This window comes from Somniosus microcephalus, chromosome 3 (genome assembly GCF_052327205.1).
Source record: "Somniosus microcephalus isolate GS21.2 chromosome 3, FLI_Smic_1.0, whole genome shotgun sequence".
NCBI lineage: Eukaryota > Metazoa > Chordata > Chondrichthyes > Squaliformes > Somniosidae > Somniosus > Somniosus microcephalus.
The window spans coordinates 188,987,569-189,011,226 of NC_140989.1; the positions used below are offsets into that span (position 1 = coordinate 188,987,569).

At 46.0% G+C, this 23,658-nt stretch overlaps 1 protein-coding gene across 2 annotated transcripts in view; it reads right to left on the reverse strand.

Moving 5' to 3' along the window:
- Positions 1 to 3,215: 3,215 nt before the first annotated feature.
- impg1a (interphotoreceptor matrix proteoglycan 1a) overlaps positions 3,216 to 23,658 on the reverse strand; it is a 228,407-nt gene continuing 207,964 nt past the window's right edge. The window contains exons 17-18 of one of the 2 annotated variants that reach the window (XM_085982056.1): positions 19,762 to 19,845; positions 3,216 to 4,280 (exon numbers count right to left, since the gene is read on the reverse strand). In XM_085982056.1, the coding sequence (XP_085838182.1) occupies positions 4,182 to 4,280; positions 19,762 to 19,845 (183 nt within the window). In that variant the 3' untranslated portion in view covers positions 3,216 to 4,181. The remainder of the gene's footprint in view (positions 4,281 to 19,761; positions 19,846 to 23,658) is intronic. The other variant, XM_085982057.1, reaches the window with a different exon arrangement.

Consider the following 23,658-nt stretch of genomic DNA (forward strand, 5'->3'; position numbering starts at 1 on the left):
TAACACCCAGGTCTCTTTGCACTTCCCCTTCTCCCAATCTATTGCCATTCAAATAATAATCTGCCTTCCTGTTTTTGCCACCAAAGTGGATAACCTCACATTTATCCACATTATAGTGCATTTGCCATGTTTCTGCCCAATCACCCAACCTGTCCAAATCGTACTGGAGTTTCACGACATCCTCCTCACGGCTTACCCTCTCACCCAGCTTTGTGTCATCTGCAAATTTGGAGATATTACATCCAATTCCCTCGTCCAGATCATTAATATATATTGTGAACAGCTGGGGTCCTAGGACCGATCCTTGCGGTACCCCACTAGTCACTGCCTGCCACTCGGAAAATGACCTGTTTATTCCAACTCTCTGCTTTCTGTCCGCCAACCAGTTCTCTATCCAAGTCAATACCTTGCCACCAATCCCATGTGCCTTAATTTTGCACGCTAATCTCTTATGTGGGACCTTATCGAAAGCCTTCTGAAAGTCCAAATACACCACATCCACTGGTTCTCCTTTATCTATTTTACCAGTTACATCCTCAAAAAATTCCAGTGGATTAGTCAAGTATGATTTACCTTTTGTAAATCCATGTTGACTTTGTCCGATCCTGTCAATGCTTTCCAAGTGCTCTGCTATCACATCTTTTATAATAGACTCTAGCATTTTCCCCACTACCGATGTCAGGTTTACCGGTCTATAATTCCCCGCTTTTTCTCTACCACCTTTTTTGAATAGTGGGGTAACATTAGCTACCCTCCAATCCATGGGTACTGTTCCAGAGTCTATCAAGTTCTGGAAGATGACCAGCAATGAATCTACTATCTCTAGGGCCACCTCCTTAAGTACCCTGGGATGTAGACCATCAGGCCCTGGGGATTTATCGGCCTTCAGTCCCATCAATTTTCCTAACACCATTTCCCTACAAATACTGATTTCTTTCAGTTCCTCCCTTTCATCAGACCCTATGTTCCCCGGCATCTCTGGGAGGTTATTTGTGTCCTCCTTTGTGAAGTCAGAACCAAAGTATGTATTTAGTTGGTCTGCCATTTCCTTGTTTCCCATTATAAATTCCCCTGATTCTGATTGTAAGGGACCTACGCTTGACTTCACCAATCTTTTTCTCTTCACATATCTATAAAAGCTTTTACAGTCAGTTTTTATGTTCCCTGAAAGCTTACTCTCATTCTATTTTCCGTTTCTTAATTAATCCCTTTTTCCTCCTTTGTTGACCCCTAAACTGCTCCCAATCCTCAGGATTATTGCTTTTTCTAGCCAATTTATATGTCCTCTCCTTGGATCTTATGCTATCCCTAATTTCCTTTGTTAGCCACGGTTGAGTCACCTTTTTTGTTTTATTTTTATGCCAAACTGGGATGAACAAATTCTGTAGCTCATCCATTCGTTCTTTGAATGTTTGCCATTGCCTATCCACCGTCAACCCTTTGAGTGACATTCCCCAATCAATCCTACCCAACTCGCTCCTCAGACCATCGTAGTTTCCTTCATTTAAATTGAGGACCCTAGTCTCTGAGTCAAATACTTCATTCTCCATCTTATTGAAGAATTCGATCATATTATGATCGCTCCGACCCAATGTAGGAAGTGCGGCAACCAATGTGCACACAGCAAGCTCCCACAAACAGCAATAACATAGATGAAACATAGAAGATAGGAGCAGGAGTAGGCCATTCAGCCCCTCGAGTCTGCTCCACCATTCAATGAGATCATGGCTGATCATCCAAATTCAGTACCCTGTCCCTGCTTTCTCCCCATATCCCTTTAGCCTTAAGAAATATATCTAACTCCTTCTTGAATATATTTAATGAACTGGCCTCAACTGCCTTCTGTGGTAGAGAATTCCACAGGTTCACCACTCTCTGGGTGAAGAAATTCCTCCTCATCTCTGTCCTAAATGGCTTACCCCTTATCCTTAGACTGTGACCCCTGGTTCTGGACTCCCTGGCCATCAGGAACATCCTTCCTGCATTTAGTCTGTCTAGTCCTGTTAGAATTTTATAAGTTTCAATGAGATCCCCTCTCATTCTTCTGAACTCCAGCGAGTATAAGCCCAATCGACCCAATCTCTCCTCATACGTCATTCCTGCCATCCCTGGTATCAGTCTGGTGAATCTTCGCTGCACTCCCTCCATGGCAAGAACATCCTCCCTCAGATAAGGCGACCAAAACTGCACACAATACTCAAGATGTGGTCTCACCAAGGCCCTGTACAACTGCAGCAAGACATCCTTGTTCCTGTACTCGAACCCTCTCGCTACGGAGGCCAACATACCATTTGCCGCCTTAACCGCCTGCTGCACCTGCATGCTTACCTTCAGCAACTGGTGCACAAGGACACCCAGGTCTCCTTGCACTTCCCCTTCTCCCAATCTATGACCAGGTAATCTGTTTCTTTATTGATCTTGGTTGAGGGATAAATGTTTGCAAGGACACCAGGGAGAACTCATGTGCTCTTCTTTAAAATAGTGTCATGGGATCTTTTACATTCACCTGAGAGGACAGATGATAGGATTGCCAACCCTGCTTGGACATCCTTCCCCCCTCCCTCTCTTCAATGCATTGACTCTTGTTGAGGTATGGTCCTCCAGTGCCTAGTCCAAGAGGCTAGTATTTGCGTGTGAGACTTGACAGTGAGACATTGGCAGGCTATTTGATCTGTTAAGGTGGGGTGCGTACCCACAGCTGATCCCCAAACCTATCCACACCTGATGCCCACACACACTGACTTCCAGCAGGCATCGGGAGTGGGAACCTAGGTTAAGGGTCTGCCTGTACTTTGCTGCTGTTAAAACCCCTTCTAGAGCAAAAGGGCAATATTGTTTCCGAGCCCAATGCATCGTCAGGTGGAGGCAATCCTTGTGCGATTAAATTCCTGCTCACTTTTCCATCGTGGACGTTAGTGTTCAGGTCGGAACGTACAGGAGCCACTATCAAAGCTGCAGAGAGAATTTGAACTGGTTGAATGATCTCAGCAATTCAAGAAAGGGAAAAGCTCACTCTTCATTTGGTCCCATCAAACTGCCATGTGCAGGTCTGTCTGCATTTCCCACACACTGTATGAATTGGGTTTAGTACCTTGTATGTATGTTTATTTCTTTCAGCTATGATTCTCAACACAAGTTGATAGTTTTCTTACTATAATTGTACAAAACATTACACTAGGACCATAAAGCATCATCGATGACCAGCACAACAGACATGCATTTATGTGACGCCTTTAATGAAGAAAAACATTCGAAGGCGCTTCACAGAGAGAAAAAAAAACATCGAGCTTAAATGGAGCAGTTAAGAGAGGTAACATGGTTGAAGAGGACATTTAAAGGCAGGAGAGGAGAAGGGAGAGAGTTCCAGAGAATAGAACTGAGACAGCTGAAAACTCTGCCGCTGATGGTGGGATAGAGGCAGAGGAAAGGAGCGGGGGATGTACAAGAGGCCAGGGATAAAGGAGGAAAGAGATCGAGACGGAACCGAAGGGTGGAGGAGCCACAAATGTTGGGTGGGCGGGGCCGTTGAGAGATTTGTAAATGAGAATAAGGATTTTGAAATCAATACCCCCGCACTCTGAACATTGATTTAACGGTGCCTATAGTCCTGGCTATTTGGTGCAATTTTGATTATTTTCTCTTAAATTGGGAAGTTGTAATTTTTCCAGAAATCCCAAGATATTGCATTGTGTACTAAACAACAACTTGCATTTCTATAGTGCCTTTCATGTATTTAGTGGCAGTTATGAGCAGAACGGGGGGTTGGGGGTGGAGAGGGTTAATAGGCGTTACACAGGAGAGTTATCAGACAGAATTTGACACCAAGAGATATTAGGATGGGTGACCTATCGGTCAAAGAGGTAGGTTTTAAGGAGCGTCTTAAAGGAGGGGGGAGAGGTGGAGATGACGATAGCACTATTTTTATAGTAATTAATAAAATGGACTGCAGCTTCTTGCATACTACTTTAAAACCATTTTAAGAAACACAAATCTCAATCTTATGGGTATACTTTCAACAACATTATTAATTAGACCATATATATATATATAATTTCCTCAGCACAGGGCTGTCAAGATGGTTACCAAAACACAGAAATACAAGTTAATGGAGTTATTTGAACTACTGTACAAGGCAGAGGTTTCAGATCTCGTGTAAAAGCTGTTGGTGATTGAACTCCTCTTCAGAAAGTGGTTACTTCATTGAAAGGCTCCATTTTCCATCTTGACGGGAGATTATAGAAAGATGCACTGTGCGCCTGTGATTCTGGTACTGCCCAAAGCTGTAAATAAACAAACGCATCAGTAGAATTAAGGGGCTGCTGACTAATAAATAGCAGGTGCTGCCATCGCCCCTCTCAACCTGCCCGTTCACAGTTAACTGATTGGACAGCCTGCTCCCCGCAGTGGGACTGGGAACATGCTCGTAAATGAAGCAGAGAGGATGGTTTTCGATACACTTTATTTTATGAATGAATAGGTTTGATGCAGTGGGCAGGCAAACTGATATTAATGTGGATAATTATCAGGTGAAGTGCAGAAACATGGACATGATGAGAGTCAACAACAACAACTTGTATTTAGATAGCGCCTTTAACGTAGTACAATGTTCCAAGGAGTTTCACAGGAGTATTACAAGACAAAAAATTTGACACTGAGCCACACAAGGAGAAATTAGAGCAGGTGAGAGAGAGGTCAAAGAGGTAGGTTTTAAGGAGCGTCTTAAAGGAGGAGAGGTGGCGAGGCGGACAAATTTAGACAGGGAATTCCAGAGCTTAGGGCCTAGGCAGCAGGAGGCACGGCCACCAATGGTTGAGTGGTTATAATCAGGGATGCTCAAGAGGGCAGAATTAGAGGAGTGCAGATATCTCGGGGGGACGATTACAGAGATAGGGAGGGGCGAGGCCATGAAGGGATTTGAAAACAAGGATGAGAATTTTGAAATTGAGGTGTTGCTTAACTGGGAGCCAATGTAGGTCAGTGAGCACAGGGGTGATGAGTGAACAGGATTTGGTGCGAGTTAGGACACGGGCAGCCGAGTTTTGGATGACGGCAAGTTTACGTAGGGTAGAATATGGGAGGCCAGCCAGGTGTGCGTTGGAATAGTCAAGTCTCGAGGTAACAAAAGCATGGATGAGGGTTTCAGCAGCGGATGAATTGAGGCAGGGGTGGAGACAGGCGATGTTACGGAGGTGGAAATAGGCGGTCTTAGTTATGCTGCGGATATGTGGTCGGAAGCTCATTTCAGGGTCAAATATGACACCAAGGTTGTGAACAGTGTGGTTTAACCTCAGACAGATGTTAGGGAGAGGGAGTCAGTGGCTCGAGAATGGAGTTTGTGGCGGGTACCGAAAACAATGGCTTTGGTCTTCTCAGTATTTAATTATCCCATTTTAAAGTATGCCCGTGGGACTGGGCAAAATCCATTATTATCGTAGGGTTACCAACCCTCCAAAATTGTCCTGGAGTCTTCCAGGAATTAAAGATTAATCTCCAGAACACTACTGCCAGCAACCCAGGGAGAAAAGTCACAGGGGCATTCAAAAAATTGTGCTTTTTTTTCATTTTGTTTAAACACATTCATTTATTAATTCTTACATAATTGGAGATGGGAGGGGGAAAGGTCTATTTGACTGACAGTCGAGATTCATTCAATGAGGTGACGAAGAGTCTGCTCGCTTTCCAATTGGCCGCGGGAAAGTGGTGCATTGCGAAGACAGACGTGCGGGGCGACCAATCACAGAATCACTGTGTGGGGGCGGGGCAGCGTTGGAGGCAGGATGTCATGTGATAAACTCCAGGAATACATCCAGTCAGAGCTGGCAACCATCGGAGTACAGCGTTTCATTCCCCTTAAAGGGGTACACCATTGAAAGCTCGGGGTGGGTGAGGGTGGTGGGGAGTTGAAGGTATATGAAGCCCAAATTAGTTTTAAACAAAACAAGCAGAAAGCAAGCAAAGTAACAGAAAAGTAAGTAAAACAATATGGATGGACCTATCTTAAATTATCCCAGTTGGATTGGGCAGAGCTGTAATCAACAAAGCTAATCAAAGTATTGTGGGCTGCATTTTGGTTGATCTTGAACAAGTTAAACCAACTTTGCATATAGCGGACTCGTGGGGCGATTTTGGGTTATTGTCTATAATTGAACATACCTGAAGCAAGCCCCGTTTCTAAATCTTGTAAAATTAGAATTTTGTTTAAAGAAACCTCATAGAACCGTAGGACTTTACAGCAGAAAAGGAGGCCATTCAGTCAATTATGTCAGTGCCAGCCTTTTGCTGGAGCTTTCCTAAACTAATCTCACTGCCCTGCTCTCTCCCCACAGCCCTGCACCTTCCTCACTTCAAATAGTTATCTACTCTGCCCTTAAAAGATACGATGCTCTCTGCCTCAACCACTCTCTGTAGCAAAACGTTCCATGCTCCAAAAACCCTTTTAGATTCATAAAATCATAGAAAGTTACAGCACGGCAGGAGGCCGTTCGGCCCGTCGTGCCTGTGCTGGCTCTTTGAAAGAGCAGTCGTGCTTAGTCTCACATCCCCACTTTTAGTCAGTAACCCTGTAAGTTGCTCATCCTCAAGTTCCCGTCCAACCCCCTTTTAAAATTAATGATGGAATCAGCTTCCACCACCATTTCAGGTCGAGATTTCCAGATCCCCACAACTCTGTGAAAAAATTTCTCCTCATCTCCCCTTGATCTTTTTCCAACGATTTTGAATCGATTTTCTCTGGTTATTGACCCACTCGCTAGAGGGAATAGTTTTTCTCTACTCTATCAAAACCTCTCATTATCTTGGAAACCTCTATTAGGTCACCGTTTAACCTTCTCTGTTCCAAGGAGAACAGTCCTAACTTTTCCAGCCTCTCCTCATAACTGGCAACATCCTGGTAAACCTCCTCTGTACCCTTTCTAAGGCCTTTACCTCTTTACTGAAGTGTGGGGCCCAGAATTGTCCACAATACTCCAGCTGAGGCCTAACCATGATTTATAGGCCTAGAAATTACCTACCTTAGCACCACCCGTTAGCGCTGGAATCGTGAAGAAAAATGGCAGCCGCCACTCTAGCGCCCTCCTCTGGTGCAAGACTCGGCGGCCGCCAATTTGGTGAGAGCCTTAGCGCTGCTGATAGCAGTGCTGGCCCTGGAGATGTAAATGAAGAGAGCGTGATGTCAGTCAGTGTGCAATGCCAACTTAACATCATGCTCTGCGAACTTCGACCTCAGCACTGGGTCCTAAGCTCGCTCTGAGAAGCGAGCGTTCAGTAGACTGACAGAGACACTGTCAGCACTTCTTAGAGGGACATGCATATCTTTCAGCTAAGTTTGCATTTAAACTTTTGAACTGGATTTTTAAAATTTTATTGAAGTGGCTTGATGCAATGCATGTTAAAAGCTTTTTAAGTGTGCAGGGAGTGCTGCATCTACGGTTGCAAGGCCTCGGATGGTAAAGGAAGATCTCTGAGAAGACAGAAAATGCTGAGAATACTCAGCAGGTCAGGCAGCATCCGTGAAGAGAGAAACAGAGTTCACGTCTCAGATCGAAATGCTGCCTGGCCTGCTGAGTATTTCTAGCATTTTATGTTTGATTTCAGATTTACAGTATCCACTCGCAGAGGGAAGAGGAAGACACAGAAGAGGAGGAAGCCGAAGGAAGGATGCAACCCAGTGAGTGATTCAGGGAGTCAAAGTCGTTCATGAGCAGTGTGTGAGGCTAGTGGTGCAGTTGACTTTTGAAGATACATTCACTGACCTTGACCAGTGGTCTGAGGTCATGAAGCTTCTTTGGGTACTGGAGCCAGGTGGTGGGAGTGACACTGCTGGCAGTGACGGCCTCGGTGATCTGGTCCCACATCGTTCTTTCTGGAGGGCCTCCTGGCCCCTGTGGGTAGGGGACCTCTCTTGCAGTGTTGACCCTGTGCACAAAGCTGGAGTGCTGCGTGCGAGACCCTGGGTGTCCCTTCCCTGGCTTGCTGAGCCATTTGTCTTAGTGCTGAAGCACTTTTCCCATTTTTTAGATGCAGAAGGCAATTCAGCTTTAAGAGCTGAAGACTTCCATTTGGGAATTCTTTTTAATGTTAATTTTTTTTCAAAAGGACTAAAAACTGCCTATTTTTACATGATTTTAATTGTTTTCATTTCAGAAGGCAGTTCCCCTTTAAGGAACCGAACTGCTTTCTGAAATAACAGAAGGCTGTTCTTGCTGCAATGACACTACGGCAATGCTACATTGGGGTCTCCTGCTGGGACAAATGGCACCAGAATGGCATTGCATGGTAAGTTTAGTGCTGGGCTAATGTCAGCCAGCACCAATTTACCATTCCTGCCATCACCACCATTTTCGGCGGCCATTAACACCGGCCTGTGGTGGCACCGGCAGATCTTTAGCGATATCGAATTTATAGCCCGTAAAGTTCTAGCATGATCTCTTTGCTTTTATATTCTATACCTTTATTTAAAAACCCACTTAACTTATAATGCTGCTCTCTACACCCGAGTCTAGGTTGCTTATAAATATCAAAAAGAGTAATGGACCCTGTAGTGTATGTACTTTGCAGAAGGAACTATATTCTGCAGCCCCTGTATACTGCAGTACCAGTAGTGACCACCCCTGTATATAAGCCTGTGTAGTAACATTTGCATAGTAGTTCCAGGTTGTCTCCATTCAGTAAAGACCTGTTATAACCAACTCCTGCAGTCCGTGTCTCAATTATACACGGACATAATACTGGCAACGAGCAGATACAAACTTACCTACAGTCTGCACCACCTCATGGGGATCCATCCCTGAAGCGAAGTTATCAGAGGTCGAGGCCAGAAGGAAGAAAGAAACAGAAGAAACGGGCGTCGACCGTGGGCATCCGCCTCTGAGTCAGCGGAGTTGAAGATTTGCAGGAGAGGCTGTCGAGAGCGGGGCTTGGTTATCCTGTCGATGGTGCTTCAGCTAATCGGGCTGGTGGCAGGTAGTACACTGATCCTTCCTGGGCTGCGGCGGTCTAGAGCTCGAGCGGGTGGCTTTGCAACGGGGCCGAGCAGTGTTGTTGGGAAGAGGAGAGAGAGAGAGGGTGGAGCACACAGGGCGCGGCCGGTGCTACGAAGCCGGGCAGCGTACAGACCCGAGAAGAGGGAGGCAAGTGTCCCGCAGGGTTGTTCCGACAACGGGGAAATAATAAAAATTAAACGCGCAGAAAGCTGCGAGGAGCTGCAGTTTGCCACGGGAACCGCGGAGAGTGGCGTTAGCAGCAACGCGGGGGGAAGTGCACGAAGACCATAGGGCGTCGCCATCAAGGCATAAAACGCCAGCAACAGCGGAGAAGACAGCGCGGGAGGCGCCATCTTAATCCAGCGGGGAAGAAGGCAAAGCGCGGGAGGTGCCATCTTAGATTTCCAAGATGCCGAAGACTGGCTATATCACTGCCTTCGATAATGCAATAGAAGACTGGACCACGTATGTGGAAAGAGTCGAGGTATATTGCGAGGCAAACGAAGTAGCCGATGAGAAAAAGGCATCGGTACTGCTAAACTTAATGGGCGCAAGAACGTACGGCCTATTGCGGGACCTGATTACTCCAGCCAAACCGAAGGCAAAGAGTTTTAACGAAATTGTTGCTATCCTACAGGAACACCTAAATCCTACACCGCTGCTGATAGCAGAAAGATTTAAATTCCACAGGAGAAATCAGCATAAAGATGAGAGCAATGCTGATTACCTTACGGAACTACACAAGCTATCAAAGCACTGCCAGTTCAGAGCAGGACTGGCAGATACCTTACGGGACAAATTTGTCTGTGGACTCCTGAGTGAAGGAACCCAGAAGAGGTTACTCTCAGAGAAAGAGCTGACGCTAGATAAGGCTTTCAGCGTGGCAGTATCGTACGAAGCAGCAGCAAGGGGAGCTGTGGAAATACAGGAATACAGCACCCACGAAATGACATGGGGATTTGCAAAATGTTATCGCTGCGGCAGAACAAACCATGACCAGAAGGACTGCTGGTCCAAGGACAAAATATGCAGGCAATGCGGAAAGATGGGACACATTGCACGAGTTTGCAGGTCTGGGAAGAAGACCAACGACAACAAAAAGGCTACTAAGGTACAGTACAGGAAAGTACAAAAGATGACGGACAGTAGTTCCGAAGACCAGATGAGCGATAGTGAATCCGGGAACAAGAGACTAAGCTGTCTCAAACTTCACAACGTAATCGCAAAAGAGGATCACCGAATCATTTGGGTCACCCTCATGATAGCAGGGTCCCAAGTCAAAATGGAATTGGATACAGGATCAGCTCTAACCGTCATGAATCGATGAGACTACAAGCGGCTATTCTCACACATACCCTTGAAAGAGACATACATTGTCTTGAAGACGTATACGGGGCAAAAAGTATACCCCAGAGGAAAAATAAGGGTGCCTGTCGAATACAACGGCAAGGAAATACAGAAATTGTATCTGTACATACTGCAAGATGGTGGACCACCGTTATTGGGACGTGAATGGATCAGAAAGATAAGTTTAGACTGGCACTCCATTCAGGCACTGACGGTGGCTGGTAAAAAAGATGACGACGTCACTCCTGGACGATTGTCAACAATCTTAGCTAATGCCAAAGAGGTATTTCAACAAGAACTGGGAACTTGTAAAGGCGTAACCGCCTCGATAAAAATAGAAGAGAATGCAATTCCCAAGTTTTTCAAAGCAAGACCGGTACCATATGCAATTCGCCCAGCCGTCGAGGCAGAGCTGGAGAATCTGGAGAATGCAGGCGTGTTATCTAAGGTAGACTGGAGCGAGTGGGCGACACCCATCGTTCCTGTCATGAAGAAAACATTAAACAATAAGTCTGAGGAGCCAAGGAAGGTTCGCATCTGTGGGGACTTCAAGGTGGCTGTGAACCCAGTCCTTCACACAGTACAGTATCCTCTCCTGAGGATAGAAGATATCTTCACCTCACTATCTGGAGGGAAGCGTTTTACAAAAATTGAAATAGCACAAGCATATTTGCAGATGGAGGTTGAAGAATCCTCTAGGAAGTATCTCACGATAAACACTCACAAAGGTCTTTACCAGTATAATCGACTGGTATTCGGAGTAGCATCAGCTCCGGCGATATGGCAAAGAGGGATGGAACAAGTCCTGCAAGGGATTCCGGGGACTCAGTGTTACTTGGACGACATCCTAGTGACAGGTGAAGATGACAGTGAACACCTTGCCAACCTAGAGCAGGTGCTCACTAGACTACGTGAACATGGGCTACGGGCCAATCGCCCCAAGTGCAAGTTTTTTTAAGAAACAGATATCGTATTGTGGCCACATGATTGATGAAGAGGGGTTACATAAGTCCCCTGACCAAATTGAAGCGGTAGTTAAGGCTCCAGCGCCTGAAAATGTGTCGCAACTGAGGTCATTCCTCGGATTGGTGAATTACTACCATAAGTTTTTGCCGAATTTGTCCACAATTCTGCACCCACTGAATGCCCTACTACAAACTGGAGTAGCATGGAAATGGAGCGATGAATGTAAGCGGGCCTTTCAGAAGAGTAAGGACCTAATCACTTCAAGAGAAGTATTGGCTCACTACAACCCATCACTACCGATAAGACTGGCGTGTGATGTGTCTCCCTACGGCATTGGGGCAGTACTGTCACATAAATTCCTTGATGGTTCAGAGAGGCCGATAGCTTTTGCGTCACGCTCGTTAACTTCAGCTGAGCGTAACTCTGCCCAGATTGACAGAGAGGCCCTCAGCCTGGTGTGGGGGGGTGTAGGGGGTTTCTCTTGCTTGCTCTGGTCTCCTGCCAGGCTTCTTGCAATAATTACCCGTGAGTGGTTCGACCCACTCGCCCCTACGGTTCTAGACCTTGGACTTAGGTGCAGGGAACTGTAGTGCAGAAAAACTCAATAGACCAGGTCGAATAGCACGAAATGGATGCCTTTATTGAAAATTTTGCAGCATTATAAAATACATGTCATATGCACAGATTAAAACAACTACAAGCATGCACACATCTATAAACTTAACTCTATAGAAATGGGGAACACACGGCACATCGTGAAAGGGGTAACACATTACAATTACCCTTAACTCCCTCCCCTAAACCTAACTAAGTTTCGATTTGAGGGACTCGGGATCATGCTCACCACTTTAAGAATTGCGAAAAAGGCTTTGCAGCCTTTCGACACAGCTTTCCGTCGTCACGTGGGTTTGGAAGCTTCTGGCGCAGCTTGTTTTCCTCTTGGTTCTCCTGCGAGGAGGCAGCTGATACAGCCTTGGTGAGCGCTCGCCACAGATGGATCCGTTACCGATGTGATGTTGAAGAAACTGGGTGCACCCTCCGGGACTTGAGTGTCGTCTTCTTCGGCCTGGGTCGTCGATGATCTCCCGACACAAGTACCCGGGCCTCCCTCGTCGTCTTCCCGTCATGGCCGGGCCTTGCCTGGCCGAGCTGGCTTCCAAGCCGAATTCTTCTCGTCGTCTTCTCGTCGTGGCCGGGCCTTGCCTGGCCGAACCTCCCAAAGTCGCGGAACACACGGCTGAGCACCCCGCTGGACACCGTTTACCGAACCACGAACCGAACACGTTCCGAACTGAAGAAGAAGTACCGAAGTGTGTACTGAAGTTAACTCAACGATGGACTTTACTCAATCCACAGTTATACTTTTTGGAACATTCTTATCTCCCGCCAAATCATAGTCCTGTCTTTGTAATAATTTTGGCGGGCAGAACTCTCTGCAGGGGTGTTTTGTCTTCATAACGGGAGTTGGTGATAGTTTAACTGGCCTTCCTGGGCCGATAATGTCTTTGCTTTGTTACCGTAACTTGGTTTGTATATTGATCGGTCTGGAGATTGCTCTGGATGGCTGTTAAACGGCTTCTCTTTGTACAGTGTAATGGGCTAAAGCGTTCGTTCAATTGTCCGCCCATTTCTTGATGGGTCTCATCCTGCCACCCAAATCTGTCCTGTACTTATAATCTAATCAATATGTATACTCAGTTCCATGAGTTTCGGCTTCCCGAAACTGGTTTCCGCGGGCTTTTAATGTCCTCAATCCACAAGCCTGTCTGGCTTGCAGTAACAGAAATTCAAAATGGTCCCAGAAGCTGGTCACGAGGTCTGGCGGCCATTTTGTGTGCCCTTTTATCAAAGGTTTTTCTGTATAAGCTTCTTTTGGTCAATAAAGCTGTTTTATTAACCCTATTTTCCTACGTGATTATTTAATGAAAATTTCGCGAATCTTACAGGGGTGAAGAAGTTCAACCACAACCTGCACGGTCAGAAATTTACTCTACTTACTGATCATCAACCTCTTGTCTCCATTTTCAACCCTCAGAAGGGCGTACCGATAATGACAGCACAACGGCTACAGAGGTAGTCCCTTTTCCTAGGGGCACACCAATATGACATCGAGTACAAAGGAACTAAACAGCATGGGAATGCTGATGGATTGTTACGCCTACCGTTGCCGACGGTGGAAGAAGAACTTGCAGTGGATCCAGTGGAGATATTCCACTCGACCATAGTCGAATGTCTCCCTGTGACGAATGCAAACATAGAAAAGGAAACACGAAATGACCCGACACACTCCTGGGTCTATGATTTAACGGTGAAGGGATGGCCAGCACATGGCGAACCACTGCTGCCAGCATTCTCGCTGAGAAGAGAACAGCTGTCAGTGTGCAGAGGAACCTTGATGTGTGGATCCAGAGTAGTAATTCCACCCAAATTGAAGGATAGAGTGCTCAATGAGCTTCATGAGGGTCATCTGGGAGGGGTAAAAATGAAGAACTTAGCCAGAGTGTTTGTGTGGTGGCCGGGAATCGATAGAGAAATCGAAGAAATGACCAAGAGCTGTACAGGATGCCAGAAGGTCCAAAACGCCCCACCACAAGCCCCTCTACATCCATGGGAGTGGCCCTCATCTCCATGGCAAAGGGTGCACATTGATTTTGCTGGTCCATTTATGGACTCGATGTTTTTAATTGCGGTGGATGCACATTCAAAGTGGCCAGAGGTAATAAAAATGTCCTCAACAACCACAGAAAAAACTATCACAGTCTTACGAACCATATTCGCCAGAAATGGGCTGCCTGAACAGATTTGCACCGACAATGGACCACAGTTTGTGTCTGAAGAGTTCCGGAGGTTCTTAAAGAACAATGGTGTTAAGCATTACACATCCGCCCCATATCATCCAGCCACTAATGGATTGGCCGAGAGGTTCGTTCAAACATTCAAGAAGGCTATCAAGGCAACGTGTAATGAAGATATACCCCTACAACACAAGGTGGATAACTTCTTGTTTGCCTACTGGAATGCGACACATGCGGTTACCAACCAAACTCCAGCCATGATGTTCTTCAATCGAAGACTACGATGCCGCTTGGATTTGGTTAAGCCAAACATCAGAAGAGATGTGGAGAACAGGCAGTTTCAGAATATGAATGAAAGGCCGACCAGGAGTTTTAAGATAGGTCAACCAGTTTTGGCCCGGGACTACTGCACAGAGAAATGGCAGCCAGGAACGATCTGTACACAGCAAGGACCTCTAATGTATACCGTGGACGTTGGAGAGAGCATTGTAAGACGCCATGCTGACCAGATTCTAGTCACTGGGAAACGTCAACTCCACACCACGATCTGATACACCTGGCGATGAAACCGAAGTACCAATTGCATCTACCTCAGAATCGGTGATATTGGAAGCAGACGAACCAAACAACGACATTGATCCCGACTCAACTTTGCCAGAAGAACCTGATACCCCAAAGAGGCGTTATCCAGACAGAATCAGGAAGCCTGCTCAAAGACTGAACTTATAATTGCTTAACTTCAACTAATGTATCTAGCAACTGTAATTGTAAATATGTTATTTCATTGTTAATCGAATGTTATGTACTGTTTAGCTAAAAGGGGAGGAATTGTAGTGTATGTACTTTGCAGAAGGAACTATATTCTGCAGCCCCTGTATACTGCAGTACCAGTAGTGACCACCCCTGTATATAAGCCTGTGTAGTAACATTTGCATAGTAGTTCCAGGTTGTCTCCATTCAGTAAAGACCTGTTATAACCAACTCCTGCAGTCCGTGTCTCAATTATACACGGACATAATAGACCCATAACTGACACTTGGGGAATACCATTGCAAACCACCTCCCAGTCTGAAAGACACCCATCCACCATCTGCTTCCTGTCACTGAGCCAATTCTGTATCCACACCACCACTTTCTCCTTAATTCCATGGGCTTCCATCTTCTTAACAAGCCTCCTGTGTGGCACTTTGTTGTATGCCTTCTGAAAGTCCATATATACACAACAGCTACTACAGTACCTTGATCAACCTTCTCTGTTACCTCATCAAAGAATTCAATCAAGTTAGTCAGACACGATTTACCTTTAACAAATCCATGCTGGCTCTCCTTGATTAACCCATGCCTTCCCAAATGAAAGTTTATTTTGTCCCTGATGATGGTTTCCAATAACTTCACCACCACAGATGTTGGGCTGACTGGCCTGTAGTTTCCTGCTTTATCCCTTTGCCCTTTCTTGAATAGTGGTATAACATTAGCAACCCTCCAGTCCTCTGGCACTACTCCTGTATCCAATGAGGATTGAAAGATTGTGACTAATGCCTCTGCTGTTTCTACCTTTGCTTCTTTCAGCAACATGGGATGCATTCCATCCGGACCAGGTGACTTACTAAGTTTCAGTAATGCTAATCTTTTTAGTACATCTTCTCCATCTATTACTATCCTGTCCATAACTTCCCTTTCCTCTTTTAGTGTAACCTTCACATCCTCTGCTTCCTTTGTGAAGACAGATGCAAAGTGCTCATTCATACGTTAGCCGTGTCCTCTGCCTTTATATGAAGATTTCCCTTTGGGTCCTTAATAGGCTTAACTTTTCCCCTAGCTAACCGCTTAAACTTTATGACCTGGATATTCCGGGGCCTATGACCGTGTACACGTGGCACACGTAAGTACCCCGCAAGTTCCGGGTTTCTGCATGCAATGCGCATGTGTGAAAACCCGGAACTTGCGATGTCAAGATTCTGCTTGGACAGATTGCACGCATCCGCTGGAAATGGACATCTGCGGGCGGAGAGTTGGGGCTATTTGCCCAACTACTGCCCAGCGAATGCCCATGAAACTCTTACGCCTGGTAAAAGCAGCGTAAGACCTTTTACCAGCGTAAGGGTTTAAATAAATATTAATTTTTTTTTAATGATTCGAAAACCTTTAAAATTAGTTTAGGTCAATTTTTCCGGTTAAAAATGTTTACATTTATTTTTCAAAAAGTAAAATTTTTACTTTAAATGTTTAATCAAATTGTATTTTAATTAATTTTGAACAAGTGATGATTTATTTTTATTTCAGTGCTGTGATAGTGGCCCAGAAATTCGGGTTGGGGGCTTCCCGTGGGTGCAAGCCCCCGACCTGCACTTACCTACCGCGCTGGCCGTTGAGCTGTGGGCCCGCGTAGGATTCTGATCCTGGGCCTGCTCCAACTTGCGTATCCCAGGGGCGCAGTTAGTTCGATGTGTCCCCTGGGATCACGTGGGCCATGGAGAGCCAATGGTAGCAGGGAATGCTTCATTCATAAGTTTGACAGGAAGACCTGTCAAATCTATAAATACTATAAGCCCCAAAACATCACTAAATCTTCAAATACATTTTTTAAAAAATCACATTTTTAAAATAAACTATAAATTACATGAAATAACTATTTTAAACAATAATTTAAATTTTTGAAAAAATTGATTACATTTTCTAACGGGGCTAAAAATAAACTTACCTTTCTTTAAAGTATTTAAAAATAATAAACCTGTGGAAAAAATGTTTTAATTTTAATTAATTCACCACTTACCTTGTAAAAAGCAGGCCTTGCGACTGCTTTTTACCTGTCTAACTTCTGGAGACTTACCCTCCCGGGAAAACCTGCAAAACAAAAGTAAGTTCGATGCGCACGCGTTCGACTTCTGAACCCCTTCTTTCAGGGGAACGGAAGTGCTGGTTCCCCGCGCATGCGCAGTGCATGCAGGAAACTGGCACTTCCATTGGGCTTACGGGTGAGTACCCCATGCGTACTCACCCATGGAGATCCGAATTTCTGGGCCAGTGTGTTTTTTTAAATTTTTTTATAGAGGATTCCTATTATGCTCCTGGGGATTCTGTGCATAAATGGAATCTCCATAAGCATAATGGGAATCCCACCTTTGTCATTGGGTGGGCCGGCCCATGTGGTCCCAGGGATGCTTGCGAACCGCCTGTGCTCCATGGATCCATGGGCCTTTACACAGGCCCAGGACCGCAAGAGTCTGAAGCTCCGGACACACCAGGTAGGTGCGGAGTTTTCTTGTGGTTCGGAGGCGTTCACCTGTGGCGAGCCTCCGACTGCAATTTCCACCTCTATATGTTTATAAAATGTTTTATGGTTCAATTTTATGTTGCCTGCTAATCTTTTCTCGTAACCTCTCTTTGCCTCCCGTATTAACTTTTTCAATTCCCTCCTGGATATTAACTTGTTCCTGACATTTGTCATAAGCGTCCTTTTTCTGTTTTATTTCAACTTTTATTTCCTTTGTCATCCAGGGCACGTTAGCTTTGGATGCTCTGCCTTTTCCCTTCAAAGAAATAGGCCTAGTTTGTACCTGAACTATCTCTTCCCTGAATGCCCTCTATTGCTCCGTCACTGCTTTATCCTGCAATCGCCTTTTCCAATCTACCTGTGCTAAGTCCCTCCTTAAATCACTGATATTAGCTCTTCCCCAGTTGAGCATTTTTATCTTTCATATTTTCTGATCACTTTCCATAATTACTTTAAACTGAATTATGTTGTGGTCACCATTAGCTAGATGATCTCCTACTGTAACACCCTCCGCTTGCCCTACATCATTTCCCAGAACCAGATCCAACACTGCTTCCTTCCTTGTTGGACTGGAGACATATTGATGAAGAAAGTTCTCCTGTACACAGCTCAGAAATTCCTCCAGTACCCTAGCCTTAGCACCATGTTTTTCCCAGTCTATATCAGTGTAATTAAAGTCTCCTAATATTACTGCTCTATTTCTGTTACACCCCTTTGAAATTGGACGACTAATTTGCCCATCTATCTCCTCTCACTGTTTGGAGCTCTATTCAAAACTCCCAGCAATGTAACAGCTTCCCCTCTGTTCCTCAACTCAAGCCAAATAGATTCAGTCCTAGAACCATCCAGTATATCCTTTCTATTTAGAACTGTAACATCATCCTTAATCAGTACTGCCACGCCCCCTCCTCTTTTTCCTTCTCTATCATTCCTGAATACTTGGTAACCAGGAATATTAAGAACCCATTCCTGGCCATGTCTCTGTTAATGCAACCACGTCATGATCCCATGTAGTAATTTGTGCCTGCAGCTCACCAACCTTCTCAATTACACTACGGACATTGAGGTACATACAATTCAATACCTCCTTCCTCACTTCTGTTATTTTCCTCAATCTGGTCCCTGCAATTCTTGAGATATTTCTAATTTTATGTTGTTTATATCTCTCTGTCCTCTTACCTCATTTCTGCTCCTTTCTGCTATTTTCTGGTTCCCCTCCCCCTGCCAAAGTAGTTTCATCCCTCCCCAACAGTACTAGTTCAACAATTTCACACCAGAACCTCTGCCCCTATTTTTTCAGATGGCAGCTATTGATGTTTCTGCCATTCCCATTTACACCTCTTCTAGACTCATCATTTTTACTTGTCCCATTACCATCTCCTTTTGTCTTGCAACATCATCCCTTTTGTCATTTAATCTCTCCTGCCTTCCACCCTATCACAGACCTTCCCCTTTGTTCTTTTCTCCCCTCCCCCTTTCCCTGCCCTTGCACTTGCTTAAAATCTGTTACATCTCTTAACTTTTTCCAGTTCTGATGAAAGGTCATCAACCTGAAATGTTAACTCTGTTTCTCCCTCTACAGATGCCGCCTGACCTGCTGAGTATGTCCAGCATTTCCTGTTTTTATTTCAGATTTCCAGCATCCGCAGTATTTTGCTATAGTATTAGTTAACCTCTCAGTGAGAACATCGGTCCTGGCTTTGTTCAGGTGCAACCCGTCCATCTTGTACAGTGCCCCTTCCCCTAGAACTGGTCCCAATGCCCCAAGAATCTGAAGCCCTCCCTCCTGCACCACTTCTCCAGCCACGCATTTACCTGCACTATCTTCCTGTTTCTATACTCACTAGTACATGGCACTGGGAGTAATCCTGAGATTATTACTTTTGAGGTCCTGTTTTTAAATCTTTTTCCTAGCTCCTGAAACTCTGCCTGAAGGACCTCAACACTTTTTCTACCTAAAGAACAATTAGTGACAATTTTAATTTGACTCCTTATCACCAAGCCCCCAACCAAAGGAAATAGTCTTTCCCTAATCAAGCTATCAAACCCATTAATAATTTTAAAATCCTCAATTAAATCACCTCTTCACTGCTCCAATGGGAATAGTCCCAGTGCCTCAAATCTCTTCTCATACCTATAGACACCCATCCCTGGCATCAGCCTGGTGAATCCACACTGTACGCTCTGTAAGTCTTTCATGTAGTTTCTATAACGGGGAACCCAAAACCGCAGAGAGAACTCCCACTGTGCCCAAACCATTCCCTAGTACAAATTTACCATTATCTCTTTACTCTTATATTCTATGCTCCTATTTATAAAAGCCATTTAACTCTGGGATATAACACTGTACAAAGTGAGGTAGACGTATCTAAAATCTTGTTTTGTTTTCAAAACTCACCTCTCTGTGTTGTGGATATTGCTCACACTGCATACTTTTTGATGCTAGCTTGTCAAACCTGGCCTTGTAGGCAACTCCAGTGACCTGTATAAATAAAACACAGAGTCACGTGCTATCGAACCAGTACTTCAACTGTGCTGAACGCAGAGACTGAGTTCAGGATCTAACATTAAATGTTGGGTACTGATGCTTTCTTAACGTGATTCATTTTATCATTGCACATCATTTTTTTAAATAATAAATTAGAATTTGAAAGGGATGAGCACAATGAACAGGGAGACACAATTATCCGATTCATAGTTCTGTCTGGGTGTCAGATTAACACGTTGGCTTGGTAGACAGTGCACTGAATTCATCTTCACGTTCTTCCAGGGTAGATGGATGTTCTTAGATCATTACTTACCAGGAACACCCAGCTGCTGCCGCCCATGTCTACATTCAGACAACATAGAAAACACAAGAGTGAGCTCAACAGTTCAGTAATGAAGTCACCTAGATCTAACATATGTTGAATTTTTAGTTCTACCTTTTGTTAGATACTGAGGAAACTTAAAAGGCAACCTTCCTCCCCCCAACATGACACTGCAAAATAAAGGATTCAATTGGAATGAATGCAACCCTGCTCAGTCATTGGAGTTTTTCTGAACTGGCCTTGCAAAACTACAACTAAGTTGTGCTTAGTTCAGCTTCTTTCAAAATTGCAGAATTCCATGCTTTCTGAACTGGTAAACTGCTTTCCCTGCCATATAAATTTGGGGAAATGAATGCCAATGGTTATTTGAAACCAGGAAGTCTGGCTGTCGGAATTCAGGCTGGATTATTACTCTGTAATCACTCCCTTGTAGGAACGGAGGTTCCGAACTAAATAATTCAGCTCAACTCGATGGATTAAAAGACTGGAATTTAATAACAATGAAGTTTGCTGGATGTTACAAGGAGGAAATCAAAACACGTTCGTTCAAGATGCCAGGTAGTCGAAGACTGCTGGAAAGTTCTCTAAGCTGACGTCATGACGTCTCCACGTTCTTCGCGCCACTGGTGGTCATGTGATCGGCGTCATGATGTCACCACGCAGGATAAAGGCAAACAGACACTGTAAAGGTAACAATCAGTTTAAATGTGCAGTCCCCGGCTGCACTATAATACAATTAAGGGGATTATACTGAAGTACACTGAGTCTCTTGTGGCTCCTCCACAGGCGCCCCCACAGAATCCCCGTTAATGGCCAGTGTCAAACGAACAGGGGGCTTGATGGTTCTCTCCGAGCGTCGATGACCCTTAGGCGGCAGAAGTGGAACGTCGGGAGAAAGCATGGAGCCTGGCTGTGGTTGTTGCGGCGTGTCAGGTGCGGCGAACGCAGTGACTGACTGCGAAAATGACGATGAGGCATCTGTAGGCGGTTCAACAGCTGCTGTTGTAATGATGAATCGGCGTGCAATGGCGGTCGTCCTCGGCGAGGTGGCTGTGCAGGCACTATTGTTTCAGTGCGATCAAGGTGAGTGGCCTTCAGATGGTTGATGGAGACGGTGTCCGGTCTGCCGCCTACGTCGACGGTGAAATATTTCTCACCGGCAGATATGACATGAAATGGGCCCGGCGTATGGTGGTTTAAGTGGGTCTCTGTGTGCGTCGTGCCTGATGAAGACATAATCGGCGGACATGAGGTCCGCAGGAACGTGAGGCCTCTGTAAGCCATGATGTGAGGTCGGAATGGGCAGGAAGTTCTTGGCCGCCTCGCAATGCTGGATAAGCTGCTGAGTTGCAGACCACGGTTCTGTATGCGGAGGTAGGAAGTCACCAGGGACCCTCAAGGTTTGCCCGTAAACTAACTCAGCTGATGAAGACTGAAGGTCTTCCTTGGGAGCCGTCCTTAGCCCCAGCATCACCCAAGGCAATCTGTCTACCCAGTTGGATCAGAGCAGGCTGGCATGAAGGGATGCCTTAAGTGACCGATGGAACCTTTCGCACAGGCCATTCGCCTGCGGATGGTAGGCGGTGGTACGGTGTAGCTTGGTACCTAAGCCATGTGCAATGGTGTTCCATAATTCGGAAGTGAATTGTGGACCTCGGTCCGATGATATGTCGGATGGGACGCCGAAGCGAGCCACCCACGATGACAGGAATGCCCTGGCAATATCAGCTGTAGTGGTAGCGACCAACGGAATCGCCTCTGGCCACCTGGTGGTGTGGTCCACTATTGTGAGGAGATGCGTGAAACCCTGTGAACCGGGGAGAGGACCCACTAGATCCACGTGTACGTGGTCAAACCGTCGCTCTGGCACTGGAAACTCAGCCAAAGGGGCTTTAACATGCCGGTTGACTTTCGCTTTTTGACAATCAATACAATTGTTTGTCCAATCTCGGACATCTAAGTGTATGCCCTTCCACACGAACTTGCGGGACATGAGACGTTGCGAAGCTCGCATCCCTGGGTGCGACAACCCGTGTATCGCCCGAAAGACTTTCTTGCGCCACTCGACCGGCACTATGGGACGAGGCACTCCCATGGACGTGTTGCACAAAAGAGTGGAACTGAACGTCAGCGACTTGCCAACTGGAAGGCGTGGTCCGGTACGCTTGAACTTCGGGGTCAGCCAACTGCTCTTCCGCTAAGCCAGCGAAATCGACGCCCAGGTTAACTGCCAGGACAGGAGCGCGGGAGAGGCAATCGGCCACAAGATTGTCCTTGCCCGAGACGTGTCGTAGATCGGTGGTGAATTCCGAAATGAAGGTGAGGTGGCGCTGTTGCCGCGCTGACCAAGTTTCAGACGTTTTGGCCATGGCAAACGTGAGTGGTTTGTGGTCCACGAACGCGGTGAATGGGCGTCCTTCTAGCAGAAAGCGAAAATGTCGAATAGCCAAAAACAGGGCGAGCAACTCCCTATCGAACGTGCTGTACTTGCGTTCGTTCTTGCCTAGTTGGCAGCTGAAAAAGGCCAGCGGCTGCCAAGTCCCGTCTACCCACTGCTCCTGCACCGCTCCAATGGCGTAGTCTGAAGCATCCGTTGAGAGCGATGGTTGCATCTGCCAGTGCTGCTTTGGTATCTAGGAAGGCCTGGTCCATCTGGGGAGTCCAGTTGATGAGGTCTTTGCCAGATTTCCCTTTCAGTGCTTCATACAGCGGTTGCATCAACTGCGCTGCCTTGGGGACAAAACGATGGTAAAAATTAACCATCCCCAGGAATTCCTGCAAGGACTTAACAGCGAGGGGACGTGGAAAAGCTGTAACAGCCTTGACCTTGGTGGCTAGTGGAACGGCGCCGTCCGAAGTTATCCTGTGCCCCAGGAAATCGATGCTGGTGAGACCGAATTGGCATTTGGCCGGGTTGACAATGAGGCCATGCTGGCATAGATGTAACAAGAGTTCCTTGGGGTTCTTGCTAGCGACGAGTATATCGTCCAGATATACGAAAAGGAAAGGCAAATCCCGTAAAACAGAGTCCATGAGCCGCTGGAAAGCCTGCGCTGCATTTTTTAACCCGAAAGGCATTCTGAGAAATTCGAAAAGGCCAAAAGGTGTGATGACCGCCGTCTTGGGAACATCTTCGGGATGCACCGGGACCTGGTGATACCCGCGGACGAGATCCACCTTTGAAAATATTGAGTTTCCAGCCAAATGTGCTGAGAAATCCTGGATATGAGGTATGGGATACCTGTCGGGAGTCGTGGCATCGTTTAGTCATCTGTAGTCACCGCAAGGCCGCCACCCTCCACCTGGTTTGGGGACGATATGCAGTGGAGAGGACCAAGGACTGTCGGAGCGTCGGACAATCCCGAGGCGCTCCATTGTTTGGAATTCGGCTTTAGCCGCCACGAGTTTGCTGGGTTCTAACCTGCGCGCCCGGGCGTAAACCGGTGATCCATTCGTGGTGATATGGTGTGCCACACCATGTTTCG